General features: G+C 41.0%; 1 protein-coding gene across 27 annotated transcripts in view; it reads right to left on the bottom strand.

Annotated features, from left to right (window-relative positions):
- Window positions 1-23,196, bottom strand: part of ARPP21 (cAMP regulated phosphoprotein 21) — a 206,836-nt gene that overhangs the window by 40,897 nt on the left and 142,743 nt on the right. For 22 of the 27 annotated variants that reach the window (XM_052793207.1, XM_052793219.1, XM_052793197.1 and 19 more), the window contains 4 exons: window positions 16,340-16,570; window positions 10,541-10,710; window positions 8,830-8,934; window positions 6,126-6,389 (listed from right to left, as the gene is read on the bottom strand). In XM_052793207.1, coding sequence (XP_052649167.1) covers window positions 6,126-6,389; window positions 8,830-8,934; window positions 10,541-10,710; window positions 16,340-16,570 — 770 coding nt within the window. The remainder of the gene's footprint in view (window positions 1-6,125; window positions 6,390-8,829; window positions 8,935-10,540; window positions 10,711-16,339; window positions 16,571-23,196) is intronic. The other 5 variants (XM_052793367.1, XM_052793360.1, XM_052793347.1 and 2 more) reach the window with 3 other exon arrangements.

Below are 23,196 nucleotides of genomic sequence, written 5' to 3' on the forward strand. Positions count from 1 at the left end.
CACCTAATGGCTACGGTCTGCCCTCAAGTCATTTGTTTTGTCAGAGACTAAAATCACAAAAGCAAAATGCCTTTGTAAAGTGGACAAAACCATGATAAATTTGTTTCTCTGCAAAGAAAAGCCACAAGGTATAGGAAAGTTGACCCAGGCATTTAAGATGCAAAATCATTCTTTAAACATCGTAGCATTCTAAATTGTGGATCAGGCAAGTTTAGTGTGATAAACTCATCGTGTGGAAAACTGATTGTTCTCAGCAAGACTCTGCAATAGGAGACTTGAAAGGACCTAGAAGACTCAGTCTAAGTAAAGTCAATGCAAATAGTTAATCCTGCCTTGGAGCAGGGGAACAGAGTAGACATCCTCTCAAATATTCTTTATTTTATATTACCATATTCTACAAATTAAAGAATATTAAATCCCTGTGGAAATACTCTCACTTCTCCTGGCAGCAGCTTAATCTCACTTAAAGGATTTAAATTTATTTGATTTACCCTCAACTTCCTCATTTTCCTTGTGCAGACAAGCCCCTAGATATTTGAAAATACACGAGCATATAAGAACAATGTGAATTATCTCTTGTGGAAAGATTCTGTAGGTATTAACTTTAAAACATACCCTAAAGAATATAGGTTTTGAAGTGAGGTTTATAGTTGAACATGCTTAGCACAAAAACATATACATATACTGAAGCATTCAGAGTAATTTGAAACCATGTATTTATTTTTACTATACAGATAACACCTCAGAGTTAGTCAAAGGGTTTTCTCCCTTTCTCTCATTTTCGCAGTTCATTGGAATACATTTGTTATATACCCCATTTAGAAGCTTATAAGAGTGCAATCTATCAGCCTGGAAAATGTTAGTAGTAGGAGTATTGGGGAAAAAAAAAAATCATTTCACTTAGAAAGATTAATGGATGAATTTGCCAGTAATCATGTACACATGACTGCAAAGAAGAGGTTTGGGGTTTGGTGGGGTTTTTTTGTTGGTTTGGTTTTTTTTTTAAGAGATCAGACATTAAAAGAAAGGCTTGGTGTAAAAAATAGACATGGATAAAATATGTCTTTCGTGGTTGAGGGGTTTGGAAGGATCTATTTTCATTTATCTTGAGTATATCTCTGCATTAGTAGTTGAAATATGTTATTTGTCCTTTCTGATATTACTTCAGTGAACAGTGGAATTAGAGGGATCAGAGATAACAAGTATCACTTACATCGTCTACCCTGACCCTCTTGAATTTTTTAGTTTCTCATTACATCAGTGTTACTAATACTTTTGCTTACGTGCTCTTCAACAAAAAAAATTACATTTCTGTAGCAGCCTACCGATATGCCAAATTATACTTGAATTGCTTTCCCATGTGAATGCACAATCTAACCTTGGACCTTTTGCTTGTATGACATATTTCATTTACAAAATCAGGAAGCTTCCACTGCACTAACAAGCATGCCAACACAGCTATATGGTTATTCTAAAAAAAAAAAAAAAAAACAAAACAAAAAAAACCCCAAACCCAAAAAACCCAAACCCAAAAATTTAAAAAATGCTCCTCTAAGACCATAACCTAAATAAATGCTGCCTTCTTTAGTCTAAAAGCATAGTTTCTTGATCTTAATCCTTGACACTGTGAAAAATGCCCCCTCTTTAATAATTACCACGGAAATAGTTGACAGATGATCCTTACCCCCGTGGATATTCTTAATTTGAAGGTGAATACCTTCCTTGTTTGTAGGCTGACCATTCCAATGCATTTTTTCTCTCATGTACAGCATTTTCTTTATTTAACTTAAACTGCAAGAGGACTGAGCACGTCACTTCAGAGACGGCTCATGAAATAGCACAAACAGGCATTACTTTTTCCTCCTCCTAATGTGCTTTGTCTCTAGACGATGGGCAGAGACTCAACACAGCATTGCCTTTCAGCTTTGTTCTGTCCACAGACAGTGTGAAACCCATTACCAGGCTGGGTCTCCCTTGGACTGCTCTCTAGCAGCATCCCTTACATTCACAGGTATGGTTTTTCTTCCTCATGGTAGGAATAAGATTCCACACATCTCTCAGGCTGATTTTACTTTCCTAAACTATCTCCCTACTGACTTACAGCTTGATTCTGCCATCAGATAGGTATTCTACCTTCTCTTAACATTGCTGATATCCAGTTAGCTTTGGATTAACACCTTCATCCAGATGATAACTGATGCTGACACTACTGCTAATGGCAGCTACAGTTGCATAAATGGGAGTGAAGACAACAGAAACCAGAGTGATGCATGGACACGTGAAGGTACCATTTCTTCCCAATATCTAACTGACTGGGATCAGTCGTTCTTCAAGGAGTTTTCTCTTCCCTCTCCCAATAGTTATAATAACAGTAACAAAAAATAATGGCTTGTGTACAGCAACTGTAGAATGTCCTCAAATATAATCTTCTGAGATCATCAAGGAAAGATCCACTCCCCAACCTTCTTCATAGCAAGTTTCCTAGAAGACACATGCTATGAATAAAGATTTTGTCTTAGGGTAGCTATGGTCTCTCTAGGAGGGGGCTTCTGCAAAGAGACATCTAAAATTAATGACGACACAAAATTAATTCAGGTGAAAAATTCCTCAACATGTCTATTACTTCTCCAAGCCTCTCCAAGAATTCATGCCATCTCAATTTTTGGACATCATTTTGCCAGTATACCCTCCAGAAAGAATGAGTCGGAGGTGAAAACAACTTTTAAGGGAGGATATCCTTTCCCATTGGCATAGGACTTGCAGTTTTCCCATTTCTTCATTTGCAGAGGCAGAACAATGACAAGCACCATTGAGAGAGTGTTGCAAAATCTGAATGTGGACCCTTGTTGAAGTGCCTGGGCCCATAAGTGCTATAGAAGAACCATTGGAAAGAGAAGAAAATTGAAAATAGAAGAAAATAGAGAAAGTCAAGATGAGTTTGCTATTTGTGATACAGAAAGCAAACAGGCATTTGCTGCTAAAAGTCCCTTTCAGGAAACCCAGACTAATGGTTGGGTTTTTTGTTTGGGGTTTTTTTTTTTTCCAATTGGCTGAACAAAGACGGATCATTATTTTCAGGTTATTAAATCATAACTCTGTTGTCAAGCTGGGGAATAGCTGTGATAAAAGAAGCCAGCAGAAGAAACGTAAGGGGTCCTCTCACCACTTCTTAGGCATGTCATTTCAAACTCAGTCTGCTTCTGCTTTGATACAGACTGGGAGAGAGACTCTTGGAGAGCAGCTGTAGAGCCACATTTAATTGAACTTTAATGCAAAAGCTAATAATTTAAATGCAGTCCCATTGGGTTTGTAGGCTTGGTGAGCATTTCTTTCTCCTCCTTGCAGCTCCCAAAGGAAATGATCATACTCACAGGACCTCCACCCCTGTTTTCACTGCTATTTTCCAACAGTATACAGGGCACCACAGCCAACCTAGTAGGAACCTATCAGCAGTGCATTTACAGGAACTAATTAGCCATTAGAGTCAAGCCTCTTTTTTACTGGTAGAAATTCAATAGCAACATTTAAGATATAAAAGTGCTTTTACATTGATTGTGTTGATTAATGCATCACATAATGTTTTGCATGCATTATTGTCTTTATTGCTCTTTTTTTTTTTTTTTTTTTTTTTTAAGCCTGCCTCAGACCACCTGCTTCGGCATCTGAGAGCAGCATTACTATCGCATCTAAGTCCAAAAGAGTAAGAGGTGATTCAGATTGCCAATAGCCACAGTGAAGTTTTTCCACGGGCAGAACAGGGAGTCGGGGTCTAGCTGCCCTGCACAGAAAGCTGATCTGTTAGGAACTACAGTGGAACTACTATTTCCCAAGGCTTCGCTCATCTTTTTATAAGAGGGATCCCCTATTTGCCATACATGTGATACAAGTAGTAACCAAACCGCTGTACCTCGCTCTGGGGCTGAAGAGAATGAATTCAAACTTGAAATGTCAATCAGAAGTTTCCATCTGCATATGTGGATGCAGAGAGCTGCTGCCTCCTCTCCCTCCCTGCAGACCAAGGCCACTGCGCTTGGACGGTATGGGGACATGAGCAGCAGGGACTGACCCCTCCGCACCCTCTTCCACACAGGTATCTGACACGGATTTTTTTGGAATAGCGACAAGCTGGAGATGAATGGTGTGCGCAGTGCAGCAGATGCAGAGGAAGCTGACAGCGCTGAATTTCTCACCTTTCTACACCCCCCGAGGACAAACCATTCCCCAGTGAAATAACTGAAGTTGCTGCAAACTCAAAAGATATTGTTCTGCCCTCGGCAACTTTCCACTTTGTTACGACATAGAAAGAAAGCGCCTGTACGTCCAGTATTTGGGGTACGGACAGAGACACAGCAGCCATTAGACACACCAGTATGGTACTGGTCCTATAGCAACCTATATATGAAAAGGCACCTCCACATCACTTGTCCTCTGAAGAAGTTAATCTGCCTCTCCAGTAGCATCAGAGCAAGTATCAATGAGGGAAAACAGCTTCACAAGGCAACACTGTATGCCAGACAGAGCGAAAACCCTGCACCCTGCTGCCACACAGAAGGGTGAAATCCAATGCTCCCGCCCCAGGCGATGAAGGCTCAGCCACACATTCGCCAGAGCTGCGGGCAAACCCACAGAACCAGCCTCTACAAAGTCAACTGAGGTGGGGGTCTAGCAGAGATCCCAGGGTGGGCTGCAATACTGGGCTCACCCGATGTAGGGGAGAAGAGACAGAGTGGGGTCCCCCACCACGGCAGGCAGCACGATGCTGCAGCCCCCTTAGCTTCCTCAGCAAACCCCTGACGGCAGGGCTGGGAAACACATCGCTTCGGTGACAGCTTGTAAAATGGAGGTGCTCGCATTTATCTGGTTCACTGGAAGTGTCATGAGGTTTGACTAAATGATGCTTGAAAACATTGAGGGCACCGGGGGGTTGTACCTGAGGAGAGAAGCCTGGACAGCCTCTACTTACTTGCTTAGGAGACAAGCTAGATGGGGAGACGGATTCATCGGGGGATTCTGCCCTTCGGGTCCTTTCTTTCCTCCCTTTTTTTTTTTTTTAAAAGCTACATTTGGCAAACAGTGAAATCTTTTTCTAGGAATATTTTCAATTTACAAAAAAAATCACATTATATTGAACTTCAGCTCCTTAAAAATTATTTTTTGCAAGCCTTTTCTCTCAGAAAAAATGGCTGCATAGTTTCTCACTACAGAAACTATGGATGTCACAGTCCTCTACAGGATGTGAGCATCCAGTAGTCTTCGGATTTCTTTTATTGTTAATTAGTGATCTAATTAACTAGATCTCTGGCCCACTTAAAACATTATAACAGTATAAATTCTTCATTACTGTGACAATAAAGAACCCCATTAACAAACACAACTGGAAATTTTCAGTAAGAAGTGGCAAACAAAAAAACCAGTAAGGTTTATACTACTTTTATGTTAAAGGAAACAGTGAAGCTTTATGTTATTTTGTATGTATTTTCTTCCACAGGATAAAATGAAAACAGGAGAAATATTATTAATACCATTTTAAAGTAGAGTTTAAATGAAGTTATCTATAATTGGATAACGAAATTCGGCTTTTTAAAGTGTATGCCTTGAAAATGGGCCAGAAAGTCATCTGTGCATTTTACTTCTTGACAGTAATCACTTTCAATATTCTGTAAAGGTACCCAGGAGACAAGTAGAGATGTTTGGTAGTGAACAGTAAAATATAATCAGTCTTCAGGAAGACAGTTAAAATCACTGATCTGTGACTTCTCACATGTTCGAGTCAATTAAATATGATTAACGACTACCTGGGCTGATGTGCATGTTGCTCTTTTGGTATATATACAAGGAAAAAGGACTATGGATATTTAGTCACCCTCCTCCTTCATAGTCACGTGCAGATGTGTCCTGGAGTATGAACATATGTTCAGAAAATGGTTCGAGGATAGGGAAGGAATTGTTGAAACCCAGGAAATGATAGAGGCCTTGCAAGTTTCCTGCTGCCTAAAAATCTGCTAAGCTTTTACTAGGGTAGGGGAAAAAAAATAAAATATCTAGAATCTGGATCATTTGTTTATATTCTCTTTCTGATGTTATAATGAGTACCATGCCAAACCGGTAGCAAAGGTTTTGCCTACCTGAGCAGGTGGCGGTGGTTGCTGCACAAAGCCCTGGGGTGGTGGTGGTGGCTGCAGCACTTGCTGGGATACTGGTGGACCTGAACCTGTAAAGCCTCCTGGGGGAAGCTGCTGACTTGGGGAAGCCATAATGTAACCCGTCTGCTGGGCAGGCTGCTGCAAGATAGGCGATGGGTAGACAGGACCAGAAGGTGATTCGGGGTTGTCTCCTGATGATTGACGACTTAAGCTCATCTGGTTAAACTGTGTTGTGATGTCATCTCGCTGCAGGGCAAAAGGCAGTAGAAAATGATATAGACTTGATGTCTGCGATAGAAACGCAAATTAGCAAAACAAAAAAGGTTCAAATGGAGCATGAGGGGGAAAGGAATCATTCAGCTCAAATATGTGCCAAACTTTGCATGAATATCTACAAAAATTGAGGCAATTAAAATGAAAATCACTATAAATGCTTTGACAAAGACTTCCAGGCTGCAAGGTGAATGGCATCGCTTGGCAGAAAAGCCAATTATTTGGCTTTTACCCTGCCCCCCCCACCTTATTCCAAAATGGCAAGTGAACTTTACAGTGTTCAAAATAAGACATTTTAAATATAAAGGGCATGAAAATAACATTATGAGTACCTCTTCCCCCCCCCCCCCCCCCCCGAATTCCTCGGCCAAACACAAGCTGGTAATTTCACCTGTGTTTCAAAATGATCCCAAGAGAAATACAGTAGGATTCAGGTGCAGACCTTTTCCTTTTTGGACTGTTTTGAAAATCCAAGGTTGTAGAGAAGGCAAAAAAAGCTAAGCCTTCAGTTGCTATTTCAAGGCTTTTTATCCAGTGTTGGAAAGAAACAAGTACTTTATTTGACTGGAGGGGAAAAAAATAAATCTATGGTAGGAAGAATGTACCAAATAAAGTCAATGGACCTAAGTCTCATTACATGCTGGTAAGGATACAAGGATTCTAGACAGTATCTGTTCAGTCTTGCAAAAAGATCCATACTAATCAATGCTCTCAAGTTTATTCTGTTACGGTCGAAGATTTACAAATGTGGTTCTATGCATCTTCATTTGTGCCCGTATCATAAGACTTTTAAATACTCAACATGAAAACATACTCCATACGGCAATAAATCCAGCATAAAACTCCATCATGTGCTAATATGCAGATTATGGTCCCTTCCTTATACCCCCTTATGGATAGGGAATAAGCACTACAAAAATGCTTTTCACTTAGAACATCCATGCTATTTTTTAAAAGAAGCCTCTTCGATTTTGTTTGCATCCCTGTGGTGTTCATTCTCCAAAACCATCCTGCACAATGTATTTAATGGCAGGAAACTTCAAAATAGAAAAAAAAAGAAAGTTTGTTTATAGAAAGCACTGCCAGAGACTGCACAGAGACTCACCCTCCCACTCTGAGAGCAGATACCATGGGCCAACATTTTAAACACTCCTGGAAGATCTTCAGGTGGTGTAAGAAAGTAATGCTATTAACTTTACCATCATCCCACATCCACATTCAGGCACATAAGTCGTCTGTCTGAAGTTGTTTCTTTAAAAAGCTAGGATATTCATTACCTGGATGGCGAATGACTGCAAACAGATTCTACGAGAAACTTCACTGAGCCTGGAATGTCTCTGGATTTGCACAACAGAGACCAAGAGCTTCAAAACCCTATAAGTCACACATTGTGTGTATAATGTAATGTACATTGAAGACATTAATTTAGGTGAAGTTTCACTGTTAAATTAGCCACTAAAAACATCAGCCTCCCTATGACTATCAGTAGAACAACCTGACATGCCTGCAAGACACTTTTCAAGGGAATTAGCACAGAGATATGCAACTTCTGTTCAGCATGGAACATTTTTAATTGTCCTTTAAATGGTACTGCTCATCTACCAGGCATTAATAACATTATTTTAGCTGCAAGGACCCGTTCAGCTTTGTTCCCATCTCTTACTATAACTACGTGACATCTCTACCTTGGGAAAAAAAATCAGTCATAAACAAGATTACCAGAGCAAGAGAGAAAAATAACAGAAAAAAAACTTGTAGTGCCTCTTAAAATGTCAGCTTCATTTTACAACAATATAATCTTAGCCCTGAAAGCACCAAGCCAGACTCAGACTCTGGAAGAGCACTCTATTTGTTTTTATTATAGATGTCCATCGATGCTCTGCAATGATGCATAGCATACCACACCTTCTGCAGCTGCTTCATTGCTACTCTGTTTTCCAAGTGCTCTGGTATCATCAGGGAATAAATCCAGGCAGTGGATTTATTATACTGATAAAATAATATAAAATAAAAAATAATGATTTCTAGAGGTCTCTTCTTCAGTCTTTGTGGACATAAAAGGGGGATAACCCAAATCTCAGATGCCTAAGTTAGCAATTTAAGCTCCCTCGACATAAAGTAGGGAGACAAAAGGTCCTATCACAGGCACAACAAAACATTTTTCTGGAGGCTCTGCTAACCAGGTAGAGAGCCCTGCTCCTAACATCATCCTCCAGGTTAGACAACCAGAATCAGTGGGAATGCTCTTACAAAATGCTTGTCAGTACCAAAAGCGTTAAGGCAAACAGGGATTTAGAAGGGGCTTTCACATGGGACACCCCTCGCAGTGCTCCCCAGAGGCTCTCGGGCATATTCATGCTCACACCCCCAACTTCAACTTCAAGGAAAGAAAAAAAATAAAAATCTTTAGTACCACAGAAAACTGCTGCGTTGGAGAGACTGGCAGGAGATGCTGGGGAGGGTAAGAAACTGCTGGATATTGGACTGACTGAGAAGATGGCTGCATTGCCTGAACAGGCTGCAAAATAAACACAGTGAAAGACAATAAATACAACCTACTTAGCGAGAGATAACAACAACAACCACCACCACCTCTGTTGCTGAGAACAAAGGTCTCAAACAGAGCTCTGAAAATGCAGGTGACTCATCGCCAGCCCAAGTACAAGAGGTCAGGTACTGATTTTAGTCTTCATTTTAGCCTTAAACCAAACAATTCTTTATTACAGATTCTTCTGCCTATTTTCATATGGTTGATGGCTGTTAGATTAAATAAAGCCACAGCTACACCTTCTTATTACTGATGTGAGGCAAAGCCAAATTATGATTCTAAATTTAATTTACGTAGATAAAATGGAAGAACAGCACAGTATGAGTATATATTTGAATTTTGCTGATAATGACTGATTTAACTCTGAGCGTGTCATAGGCAAAGGAATAATGACTGTAAAGCTGCTTTGGCAGAACACAATAGCTAAAAAAAAAATTGACAAAGAACAGGCTGCCAATTATCAACAAACAGGCCTGTCAGCTTGGAGGAGATGTTTATCTAAGTGAAAGAACAATTTTCTACAGCACTATTACCTTAGAATAGCTTTACTATTCCTTTCGTTTTAATTTCTCATTTAACTTGAGACTTACACAGGTTTGGTACTACCTCCATCCTCTAAAACTGCTAAGACCAAATCAAGAAATAAGAGCCACAAACACATAAATCCAAACCCAGTAAAATCAAACCAACTTCACTGAATTTAAACACTGTATTTCTGGGTGACCTGGGATGAAACTGTGCCAAATTATAAAGCCACACAAGAACCACAGTAGATCTTGGCTGCTCTGCGAGTAAGCAGGATGTAGGATTCTTGCCTGAATACTTCCCTCAGCCTGCTCTGCTCTGGGAGAGCAGGCACACAATCCACAAAATTAAGTCTGAACCAGACCCAAACCCTGCTGCCCATGCTCAGTCATGGCTGGCCACGTGCCACGGCTGGCCCAGGGGCCAGAGAGCCAACATATCGTGGCACCGTGCCCAAACTACGCTGCTCTTCCCTTCTGCTATAGCTCCAGAGCTTCTAGCTCCAGAGCTTCTAGCTCAGAGCAGGGTCATGGCCAGAACATGGGACATGGGCAGAAGACCCACGGTCTGGGGCAGAGGTGCTCAGAGAACGGGCTACCCACAGCTCGGGTCTGATATAGCCAGACATGGAAGAGTTTGTAGAGCCCTGTGTTGTACTTGATTCTTTAACTCAACCCCACTGCTGTTGAAAAGGACAGGGAAAGGTCCCCGTCTCTTTGGGGAGAATTACAGACTGCATTAGTTTGAGAATGAATGCTTCAGCTTTCACTTAGGGGCAATTTTTGCAAAATAAATTTATGTAGACATACACCAACTCACTTAACAGTCCTTTTAAAAATGAAACCATCCTTTAGATGGACGTGAAAAAGGAATCTTCCCTCTCCATCTGTTTCATCCACGTTGAAAATACAGATCATGGGCCCCATTTCTTTCAAAACGAAAGAAAAACATCCTGATATTTTGCCTAGCTGCATCCTTCCCTCCTACCCTTTAGATCATCCTTCATATCCCTGAGAGCTTCTTCTCTTTTTCCAATGGCCACCACACCTACCTGCGTAACAAGGTGACTTGCCATTTGCTGCTGTGGCTGTTGAACCTGCTGAGGCTGCTGGGATGAAGGCTGCTGCTGAGACTGTCCCACCATCTGGCTCCTCATCGTCTGCTGGCCACTGGGAGGATTGTATATTGCCGGTGTCCCATCAGGATTTACAAACGGTTGACCTGAAACAAAACACCCTGCCTTTGCTGAACACTTTTAAGAACGTACTGTTTTCTGTATGAAATCATACAACCTTGCTTTAACTGATCAGTCTTTAGCTGACCTGCTACAACTGTAAAGTGCTCGTCACTCTCAATGCCTCATTAAGGCATCAGCTATGGTTTTTTGGGGTGTTTTGGTTTTTTTTTTTTTCAGGCAAGGCAGATAGGAGATACTTGTTTTGGCAGTATAACTTTCCAAGGAATGGGTGGAAGGTTACCATGGCTGTAAGATGATTCAGATGCTGTGGTTACTTGAAGTCATTCAATGATGAATGAATCAGTTACTACTAAAATTGAACTCTGGAGCAAACACTGGAGGTAGAGAATATTCACATATATTTTATTGCCATGCAATAGCGGTCAAGCATACACAACTATTCCTGACACACTGTAGTCTGTATGGAAAGGAAAAAAACCAAACCCACTCTTGTTACTGATTTATTTACACATTCTAATAACATAGTGCTGTACTTTTGAGAGCTGTGCCCTATGTAATTAGAGGAGGCAGCACTGGAAATTATCAAGGAAGAAACACTTAAGATGTCTTTGAAGATCTCTTAAATACAGGACAAATTCTGTCCAAAGTTCTACTAAGTTGCTGAACTATTTTTCCTACAGATATTTTAGCTGGGGGAAGTAACTTTGCAAAAGCAATGTTGGGGGTTTTTTTGTTGTTTGTTTGTTTTTTAAAGTTTATCCAAGTCATTGTCTTACAAACAAAAAAGAAGTGGTATTTCTCTGTAGGGAAAATGTTTTCCATGACCTCAGTTCTCTCTTCACTTCCATCATAAATTCATAAATCAAAGGAATTACAGATGTTTCCATGAGAAAAAAGGAATTTTAGCAATGAAGTGATAACATTTAAAGTAGGTAACTAAAGTATGAATATCTGAGATACAGTGGGAGATCTGGAGGAATTCAGTGACTGAGAGCGCAACAGTGAAATAATGAACTTCTGATTTGTATACCACAAGCATCTCTACCTGCTCCATCTACTCCTCAGCCTTTCAGTTCCTCCCTTGTATTAATCATGGTCAGAAATGTATGAGGAGCACTGGCTAAAGAAACCTTGCCTTCTCTTTCTAAAGCATCAAGACTTTCTGGATGAAGTTGCCATATTATACTGGGCACATCTCACACTCACAGTGAGAAAGGTCATGATTAGAGTGAGTGGAAGAGAAGCGCGGGGCAGTTCTGTCCGCTAGCTGATTTCCTGCTTCTTGCTGTGAACACAGTGGGTGACAATGGCATGGATGCCCTAGATTTGGGAGTCTCAGGCTCCAGAAGCACTTTAGGAGACTGGGGAAGTCAGACTGGGTGAACAGGGTAAGAGGCTCCCGAAGCCTGCGCCAGACACTCAAGGGAAGGCGTAAAGAGCACTTCCTGTGGCTCAGGGAAGGATGAGAGAACTGAAAGAGAAAAGGTCCAGCAATGCTTTTGAAGATGAAAAAAACCCAAGACCTCTCATGAAGAAATCTTGAAATAAGAAATGAAAAGGAGAGATCAGATGGTAACAGGGAAGACAGTTGTAAGCTACGAACTGTGGCCCTGATAGAAGGGCAAAGATTGCAATGTCATTTAAAGGAGTAAGATTGAAATGTAAATGCTCTTAAATTGTCAAAGGGGGTTAAGCCAGAGAACACGTCAAGAGAAATGCTTTAAAGGGTAAAACAGACTGGTGAAGCGGGTGAAACGGAGAGTAAAACAGCATAGCCACATAAATGGTGTTTTCCCAAAGCAAGCAAGAAGCTTCTCTATCTGGGGAAGGAGAAGGGTAAAGCAGAGGAGAAGAAACGATGGAAACTGCAGATATGGAAGAGAAAGCATGGATGCCAACACCTGAGAAGGAGCTGAAAGGTATAATCAGAGCAGGGAGATACTGACAGCATCTGTGGATGCCATTAGAGGCTTGCACAGTCAGTGACTATGTAGTGCAAAAGGAAGCAAAGATCTTTAAAGGACATGGTGCTATGATCAAAAGAGAGAAAAAGATTGGAAGTAGCCACTCTGCAAGAGGAGAAGAGCTAAAGAATGGTGTTACATAGGGAAAGAAAATCTATTCATTACAGGAAACAAAGCTCCTTTTTCCTCTTCTTTAAACTGTCTTTTCTTCATCTGTTTCTGACAGCATCCATCACTTTGATAGTCGATCACAGCATCCAGCAATCTAAGTCTCCTCCCTATGGAGCTTCTTTTGTAATGTTACTCTAATAAGATGCAGATATTCTGAGCCCAAAGAGTGGCAAATTTGCAGCATGTATTTTGCTGCATGTTAAAAAAACGGTAGACACTGCAGTATAGCCTGACTTCCAGCACAGGTAGCAGCGTGAAGCTATACGTCTCAGACAAGAATTTCAGCCTCTAAAAGAATCTGCTCCCTCCATTTTCTTTATTATGTATGTATTTACAAGGGAGCTACAGAAACAATACACAGGGTTTGAAAGAAACACAAAATTATATATACACAAAACCACTTGCTCCCTGAATGTTAAACATACTAACACACATGGAGCTCTCAGTGATGTCTCTGCAGACAATGAGGCACGGTAGGAGGGAAGACGAGTGTATTGGCTTTGTGTGGCAAGGTTTTGGTAGCGGGGAGTGTTACAGGGGTGGCTTCTGTAAGAAGCTGCTGGAAGCTTCCCCTGTGTTCGAGAGAGCCCATACCAGCCGGCTCTAAGACGGACCCGCCGCCGGCCAAGGCGATAGTGGTAACGCCTCTGTGATAACATTTTTAAGAAGGAAAAAAAAGTGGGGACGGGGGAAAACGGCAGCTGGAGAGAGGAGTGAGAACATGTAAGAGAAACAACCCTGCAGACACCAAGGTCAGTGAAGAAGGAGGGGGAGGAGATGCTCCAGGCACCGGAGCAGAGATTCCCCTGCAGCCCGTGGTGAAGACCATGGTGAGGCAGGCTGTCCCCCTGCAGCCCATGGAGGTCCACGGTGGAGCAGATATCCACCTGCAGCCCGTGGAGGACCCCACGCCGGAGCAGGTGGGTTCCCGAAGGAGGCTGTGACCCCATGGGAACCCCGCGCTGGAGCAGGCTCCTGGCAGGACCTGCGGATCTGTGGAGAGAGGAGCCCACGGAGCAGGTTTTCTGGCAGGACTTGTGACCCCGTGGGGGACCCACACTGGAGCAGTGTGCTCCTGAAGGACTGCACACTGTGGAAGGGACCCATGCTGGAGCAGTTCGTGATGAACTGCAGCCCGTGGGAAGGACCCACGTTGGAGAAGTTCGTGGAGGACTGTCTCCCGTGGGTGGGACCCCACGCTGGAGCAGGGGAAGAGTGTGATGAGTCCTCCCCCTGAGAAGGATGAAGCAGCAGAAAATAACGTGTGATGAACTGACCGTAAACCCCATCCCCCTCCCCCTGTGCCGCTGGGGGGGCTTGGTAGAGAATCCGGGAGCGAAGTTGTGCCTGGGAAGAAGGGAGAGGTGGAGGGAAGGTGTTCTGAGATTTGGTTTTATTTCTCATTACCCTACTCTGGTTGATTTGTAATAAATTGAGTTAGTTTTCCCCAAGCTGAGTCTGTTTTGCCTGTGATGGTAATTGGTGAGTGATCTCTCCTGTCCTTATCTCGACTCACAAGCTCTTTGTTATATTTTCTCTCCCCTGTCTAGCTGAGGAGGGGGAGTGATAGAATGGCTTTGGTGGGCACCTGGCATCCAGCCAGGGTCAATCCACCACAACAAGGCACTCTGGTCTAGTGACAGTATTGAAAGACATTATACCTATAGCAGAAAAAGACTCCCTAGGTACCAGGGAAAAATATGAGCTAGCTGCTGCAAATTGCTAAACTGACAAAACAGATGTAGGAGATGTTCCTCTTAAACAGCTCTTCTGGCTTGCAAGTGTGGTGAGTTCCAGCCTCCATCCTTGCCACGGCCAGGAACAAGCATAATCTCTCAGCTGCTGGTGGGCTCAAAGCAGCAGTGATTCCTTTCATTTGTTTCTCTCAGTCCTATCACCTGAATTATGGATGACTTCTGCCTACACCTGCTGAGTTCTGTATGGAAGCAGACCACACAGCACACAGAATGCCTTCTTCAGTATTGACCAAGAAATTCCAGTGTTACAGATGAATTGTCAACTACCAGAACAACAGAAATAAGTAAATTAATAATGATGGGTTTTGTCCTATGCCCACCTCGCATTCTGTCCTCTCCCCTAACTGAGTTTTTAAGAAATGTCCAAAATCCCCATTTACACTGACAGAATTAGGCTCTCATGTCAATAATGTAATCACTTGAAAAAAGTACACATAAATAGTAAAGGGTTTAGAAAAGTACAAGTTTTTGCAAGGTACTAAGTCACCTCTCTGGAAAGAACTTAGCACATTTGAATCTAAACAAACAAGAACTCCTCCCTAACTTTATATACGCTGATATATAATGATCAGCCCCAGGTACTACTATCTCTAAATATCTGTGGAAAGCTTGGTTTAATAGTCTGTCAAGGCTGTGTTTTCTTACATGCTGCAACTTTCAGGTTTTCTTGACTGAATTCTGACAAAAAAAAAAGTACTTTTAGCCGTGGACTCACAAATAAGCTTTACAGATTTGCACCAAAATATTGCAACACAGGGGTGTAATATACATAAAATACTGGTTAGAAACAAAAATCCACAAATAAAAAGCTCCTGAATGCTCTATTAAGGACTCTCAAAAAAATATTTTGGAGTTCAACTCTCAGCTCCCAGTATAATGGAAAATACATTTCACTGTAGGTTTTGTTATTTTAAACCCAGCATAACTCAGCAAAGGTTGACAGCACAGCTAGTCACGGTCACGGAAATAGTCCAAATCACTGAAGAAGCATCACAGGCTCAACTTCCCTGAACCTTTTTAATGCTGTCAGTACAATACTGTGGGGAATAATAACGTAACATGATCTGGACTTTGTCTGGACCAAGGAGGTAACAAATTGCCTTAAACTTTCAGCAAACACAGAAGTTCAAGCTGAGTGGTTTCTGAAGTGTCCACAGTGCTTGGGTGACTGCAAGCGCCTCGTTTGTGCACTGCAGTGCTGCTAACTACCAGGAATTGAAGAGATTACAACTTGCTCTTATCACAAAACTTCCAATTTAAATAAAATTGCTAATCACACAGCTCGCATAACAAAGTTAACTCTGAAGTGCTAATTCAAATGCAGCCTTTAAGCCTTTTGAAATTCTGCTGTTAAGCACAATCTCTAAGACTTTGACGTCATATTTTGGTTGCACTGTTATCCTGGCATGCTTGATATGGAAGAGTATCTGTCCTTACTGAAGCTAATGGGATCTCAGAGGATTCATCATAGCCAAGGAGTGCCAGGACTTTACAAGATGAATATCCTGTCTGGGACCGCAGGAGTGTGTTTTGTATCACTTCCCACCGGCTATGCCACGACAGCCTCAGAAAGCCAATCCAGCTTTGCCTGCAGATTTGAAAAAACAACCTGCCACATGTAATTCCTATGTATATTTGCTACTTGCTTCCTCATAAAATGCCTCAAGGAAAATATCTCTAGAAACAAGAAATTTGCTGATTCCCCAGGTGACATGGGAAACACTGAAGGGCAGTACCAGGTGGGAAAGCATCGTACTGACCTGTGTGCGGGTTGAGAAGGATACTGCCAGGTGGTATCCCTGCAGCTTCAAGCGGAAGAATGATATAGCTGGTGTTGCTGGGGGCCACCTGGCCACTCATCCCGTTCTCAGGGTAGGAGACGCTGCCTGAAGAGCTGGCCGTCACCCCAGGGACAAGAGATGCACTTTGGAGAGGCTGATGTATTCGTGTCAGTGATCCTGAGGAGCCAGCACTGCTGGAAGACTCTGAGCCTAACAGAGAGACAACCGCAGCGGAGGGGGGTTACAAGGGACCCCAATCCCCATCAGACACAGCACATATGCGAGGACAGCCTTCATAGCCTGTAAAGGCAAGCACTAGTCCACGCTCAGCTGGTAGGAGTGGGATTTTCACTCCCTACTGAGCTCAGTATCCAGTGGTATTTTTACAATTCAAAAGACTGCTTTCCTCCCGCAACATCTGCTTCCTCCCAGCCAGTAAATAGCTTTATCAAACAGAACACAAAATGATCAGCATGTATTTATAATGCCAGAGTACTGGTTCATAAAGTAGAAAAACTAAATGCGGGGTATGTAAACAAAAAAGAAAAAAAAAACCCACAACACAAAAACCCACCACACATTTTCTGTAAGGAAAAAAAAAAAACCCTAAAACCCAGCAACTGTTGTCAGTCAAGTAACAAGGTAGCTGTGCCATACATGTATTAACTTAAAGCTACTTAAGACACTACCTAAGACTTTTGCCACTTTGTTTTTTCAGCACCTAGCCTATTAAAATTGATCAGTCAGGATAAATCAAATGTGCTAAAACACATTTGTGCCTGGATGGATGGGGAGACGTATTATTTTAAAAACCAAATATAATTTCCAAACTTAAGAGATTTTACTTGATTAGATTTCAGTTTACTTCACATAAAAATGACAAGAATCTCTGAGAGCGTAAGGCTCAGATGAACAGTTTCCTTAAAGCGGGATGTTAAGACAAATACAAGGGAGGAGTGGAAGCAAATGTCTGTATGGATGCTTCCTCCCAAAAGTAAAGTATATTTTAATTGCAACTTCTTTTACTTTACTTCTGTGCACTGTCTATGCATCTTACATTAATTACTAACCTCCTTAGTGTCCTCCTGCAGGTAGAGACTAAAAGAAAAGACAGAACTCAGACTTAAGTTTTAGCAAACTTACTTCTTAGAGGGCAAATTACATCCCTTTATATTTGGGATACTACAGGAGGACCCTGCAGTAGACTGCTTGGAGCCTCAGATTCATTTTCAGCCAAACCCATATTGAAATTCATTTATTTCCTCATAATTAGAGCAAAACCATTTTCCCCTGAAGAAATAACACCAGCATCCTGTTACTTAACAGAGGGTCTTTCCACAGATTACTGCAGATTGCTGTGTAAAACACATTTTTATCCATCTTCTCCAAACTTCATATTCATACGGCAGCTACTACAGAGACAGTCCTTTTTATGAGCTGTGCACGATTGCCATCACCAGGACCCTAAATCTGCTTCTCCCATATCTAATCAAGAAAGTAATAGAGATTTCAGAAGTTGGTTTTGATTTCTGTAAATACATTTCAAAGTTGTATTAGTTGCTATATTTTTTCCCCTCCCTGCAGACTGAGGTTGGAAATCTAGAAAGATTATTCCTGCAGGGACAGTTTTATTTATTGGATCATTTCAGAGTTTCTACAAATTGCAGGGATATTCCTGGAGGTCATCCTCATCAAGCTGCGAGCAGTATTTGGCATCTTCCTTGCAAATGAAAATGCAACCGCTGGAGTTTAATTTTCCTTCTACAGCAGTTACCAGGCCCTTCCCTGCATTTCCCTTCTACATGCACTTCATGTTGCTTCTTTGAGTCCTTGCTTTACTTCCTCCTCTTTTCCATCACCTATCGAATTCAACAGGTTGGAAAGTTACCTGAAGATGCAGGAGTGGTGATGAGATTTCATAAACCTCCCATCATTTCTAAGCATGTAAGTAGCATCAAGCCTGAGTTCGGACTTCTCTCTCCCCATTTTGTGCTATTCTGAAGAAACGCTGTTAGCATAAAAAAAGATTGCAGCTCTGACATTCAACTGTTTGTTCTCTTCCCCCTTTCAGCTGTTTTCATGGCAGAATCACGGATTGATCTTTACCAGCTTCTGAATGTTAAAAGCTAAAGGACTGCAATGAATTCAGATGTACTCATCAAATGGTAGGCAGAAGCAGTGGAAAAACCTCTGCAGCTATCACCCTACATTGGCCAAGATGATAGCTTTGAAATGTCTGCCTTAAAAGATCTGAGATCTGCTCTCCTATGTCAGTAGATCAAGTTGGTGATTTTGAAAGAACATAAATAAGACGCAAAACCGTGTCAGCAATTTTCTGAATATTAAAAAAAAAATCCCTGAAATTATTACTTAACCAATTTTGCCCCCATTTATCCTGTGTAAGAATGATCTATTTTAATTTTTTTCCATCACTACAACTTATTTCCTATCATTTTAAGTCTAGACATATTAAGCCAAGTAAATTCCAACACTAATGTTTGGAAATTAACACCAATTAATCTTGTCTTTGTAGCTCTGATTAGCTGTTTTCATGGTGTCTAAATTTGGAATAAGAAATCACCACATAATGAATTCAGTACTGTAGCAAATGAAAAAAAAAATGAACTATCTGACTTTATTCAGATTCACATTTAGAGATGTCTTGCTAAAGACTTCTGAAAGGAATTTTGACTAAATGAGATTTTTGCCCCCGTTACACAATTCAACCTCTTTTTTCTACCAGTATGTAATGATGGCTACTTCTTCTAGATTCTTCTATAATCTTCTTGCTGCTTCACAGCTGGCACAATAATAACCTGCATATTCTCATCACTTTCCATTAATATATTTTTAAAGTATTCTAAGAGATACAGCAGTTCAAAGAGTGGTTAAAAAAAAAGAGAAAAATCACCACAAATGCCTAATAGCTTAGAGGGTTTGCGGAGGGAGAACATGGAAGTACCATTAATTTTCCAATATTCTGAGCATTAGTGAGCGATGCAACATGTCTTGCTGTATTTTCTTTGGGTCAGCATTCAGTATCTGATGACTTTGAACATCTCTGCTCATCCCACCTTCCAAGCCTGAGGTAAATTTTTCCTTTCTTATCAACTGGACTCTCAAGATCTACCCACTACTTGCTCCAGATGGTCAATTTTTCAGGAATGGTAGAGCGCTGATCAACTCTGGAAGTATTTTTGGTTTGGATATAGTTTCTTGGCTCAGGAATATTTATTTGCTACTTTTGTAATATACAGAAATGCAAGTGACTTACAAAGTATTTAGGTGGTTTTTATGATAATGGTACGTGCTCATGTGAACACAATTATTTCTCTGCAAGCTGCACTTTTAAAAATAAGATTGACGTTTCAGCAGTCGGTTGGCAGGAAGAATATGACTGGAAGCAGTTGGCTCGTGATTTATTGCCCATACATTGACATTCCTACAGTTTCTCTGGGACTCACAAGATCCATCAGGCTAATGCCCGATTAAAGGAAATCATAAAGAAGCAGAAATCCAGTTCCAAAACTCAGAGACAAATTTATAATTTACTGGACACTTCATAAAAACTTAAAAAAAAAAAAACCCAGAAAAAAAAAGGTTAATGTATTGAAATGCCTGCAGTATAATCATCTTTCCCCAACAGAAGTAGCAATGAACACCTAACAGGAGAGATTAGACTGTGGCTCCAATTACTTGGAGCCCCGCCAAGGAAGTTAACGATCCCTACAGATCTGTATCAACACAGCTGATATGCCAATGCAGCCACCTTTTCGTAAATGGTGGGGAAAGAAATACGCTCCAACAGATGCGCATTCCACTGAATGGAAAATGCATTAAGAGAAGCTAAAGATGCAATAGTTACATCTTCTAAGTCTTTCAACAATTATTTAAATAGGTATGTAGATACACAGAGGACATTTCTTTGAAACGCATCTTGTCTTCCCTCCTAATAATGGATATTAAAACCTGTTGTAAGGTGTCAGCAAAAATAACGTGGTAGTTGATGAACTAGATTTTCTCTTCATGGGTTTGTTAGAGACTGAACAGGTACATCTTTGATGCCCGCAGGGACATCTATTTCACTTACCGCTCTATATGCTTAGTCAATCCTGGAAAGTCCACTATATTATTGGAAATCTAAACTAACCAACTCTTTGTATGATGTCCTAAGTTGTAGGAATGCAATCTGATTGCAATTTGTTAAATTATTAACTCCCCACTCAATATTGAACTATAGCTTAATACATCTCTATATATCTACTAAGCTTCACAAAAACAGAGAAGAAAGGGTTTTTTGCAATATACAATCTGTGCTTTTCAGTGGAACAGGGCTTTCTAAACAGTCAACAGGTGCATGAAAATAACCATCAGAACCATGAAGATAACCATGTAATGGGTTTCTAACAGCCCCTTTTGTGAAGTTTGCAAGAATGAAGTAACAGAATTCCTTTGCTAAGCTCTAATTCCTGTGCAGCTGAATGCAATTAAAGTCTAAAACTAATTGACACAACTGGACTCTACTGCGGAGAACAGCACATTCTATGATCTGTCTTTGCCTAAGGGGAGGCTAACATCTTTCTGTGCTTCAGTTTCTGTTTGTCTGCTATGTACCATTAATTACTGATTTATCAGAAGTGAAGGCTGAGGGCAGAACATTTAATTTTGGTGACAATATTAAAAATGATCCAGAAAGGCTACAATGCTAATATTGCATCACTGTATACGCTCTCAAAGGCAGCTGTGAGCCATCTCTGAAAATCCTGGAAGTTTTAATATTCTTATACTCAAGAAGGGTGTTTGACAATGCTTCTGGATGAGCATCATATATGTAGAATAATTTTCACATTTAAAATGGTCACAAACATTTTGCCATCGTTTAGCCAATGAAGAACATTTTGAGCAACTAATAACTTCAGACTGATTTCATACATACTACGTGCAAGACAAAAATGTTTCAAATTTATTATTGTGAATCATAGACCACTTCAGACAACAGACTAGTACTTCCTGCAGAGGAGAACCAGGACAGAATTGGTGCCTACTAGGCTCTGCCACACAACCAGGGCAGCTTGCCTAACGTTTGTAACTATACCTCTGCAATCCCATTTCAATCACTGTAGTAAAGACAACAGAAAATAAACAAAATCCCCAGAACACTACAGAACACCCAGTGCTGCCTATGACCGGAGTACAGAGTAACAGAGACCTAATGCAAAACATGCACAATGAAGTGTCGCTTGGTACCTAATCCACCTTAGAAAACATATGCAAATAGCACATGGGGGCTCTGACAGCTGTATGAATACCCTCAGCATTTTTTGGTGAAGGGAGAACACTTTATCAAGACATATTTCCCCATTATTTTTTGAACAGTCATTCTTTTCTGCTTTACTGCCATTCAATAACATTTTAGAGAGAAGGAAAGAAATAGCGATTCAGATATTATTTCCTATGACTTTCCTCAGGCTGACTGACAGTTTCACTCTGTGTCCTGGCTTTGAAGGTGTAAGTCTGTTTTGACATCCAGCCTTGCTCTTTTTCCCCACTTCTTCCTCTTATTTTGTTTCTTTTTTACTCTTTCTGTGCCTCAACTAGCTTTCAAATTTAAACACTTTGCTTAAAAAAAGTCAAAGCACTTACAATGTGTAATTGCTCTGCAAAGAACATGGAATTTTAATATTACTAATGTTTTAAAAATGTATTGTAAGGGCTTCCATTTGAAAGCAATTTTGGGTTTGGTGCATACGGAGTGCAGATACATTTACAACTATTGTCATGCTTCAGAGATCTCTCCTTTAATACATTTTTTAAGTGTACCCTTTAATATGCTTGATCTTAACACAAAAATGGCTACTTAAAAGTATTACTCTTTTGCAATTAAGTGTCTTAACCCTCCAAACTGGATTTCCCTGACACCATTTTAAATGCTCTGCACCTCTGCAATACAATACTGCAGAGAAATACATTTATTTACCTGCACTCTAGTGAAGGTGAATGATATGAAAAAAGTATACTGGGAACCTGTGCCTCCTCCCCATTTCACGCATATCAAATTGAATTCTGATGCAATAGAAAGATTCACGGGAGGCAAAGAAATCTGGAGGTAAAATCACAGTCTACTGCATACTTCAGGCCCCACTGTATAGCCCCTTCAGACTTTACACAAATAAAAAATACAGGGAAGTGTAGTTTCAAAACTACATAGCAAAACCAGCATGTATGCTGCATATGCTTATGCTCAGGAACAAGCCAGAAGTAAACAACCATACTGTACTAATTTTTCAAGTCAAATTCATGTCTTAATTCCATAGGATTTCACAGACATAAGGATGGAGTAAAACTGAATGAGAAGCTTATCTTAGGAAGGGATCCTTACAGGTCCCTTCTAACTTGAGATATTCTGTGATGCTATGAATCTTAATAATAAATGCGATATTTGTCTAGGGCCTCAAAAGAAACATAAAAAAGAAGCATTAAGAAGAAGAGGCAGGATATTCCAAAAGCTCCCAGCAGCTTTATGACCAGCAGAGTTTGAAAGAGCGGCTTTCCAACCAACTGGGTTCCTTTACAGCTGTGAAATATAACAAATGCACAGGGGGCAGTTCCTGAACTGGGAGAACCTCAGGGGGAGGTCAGAGAGCTGCTGGGAGCCTACAGCTCTCCCGACAGGGACTGACAGGACCTGGGCCAGGCCAGGAGCAACGTTGGCCATGCCCCCTGCCACGTCTAAAAGAAGCCCTTAGGCAGTACTAGCGACCAGGGCACGGCGCGGCAGCTGGCGCGCAGGAAGGGTGCCGAAGCTCTGCCAGCTCGACCAGGTAGCAACGGCGCCC

Source organism: Harpia harpyja, chromosome 1 (genome assembly GCF_026419915.1).
Source record: "Harpia harpyja isolate bHarHar1 chromosome 1, bHarHar1 primary haplotype, whole genome shotgun sequence".
Classification (NCBI taxonomy): domain Eukaryota; kingdom Metazoa; phylum Chordata; class Aves; order Accipitriformes; family Accipitridae; genus Harpia; species Harpia harpyja.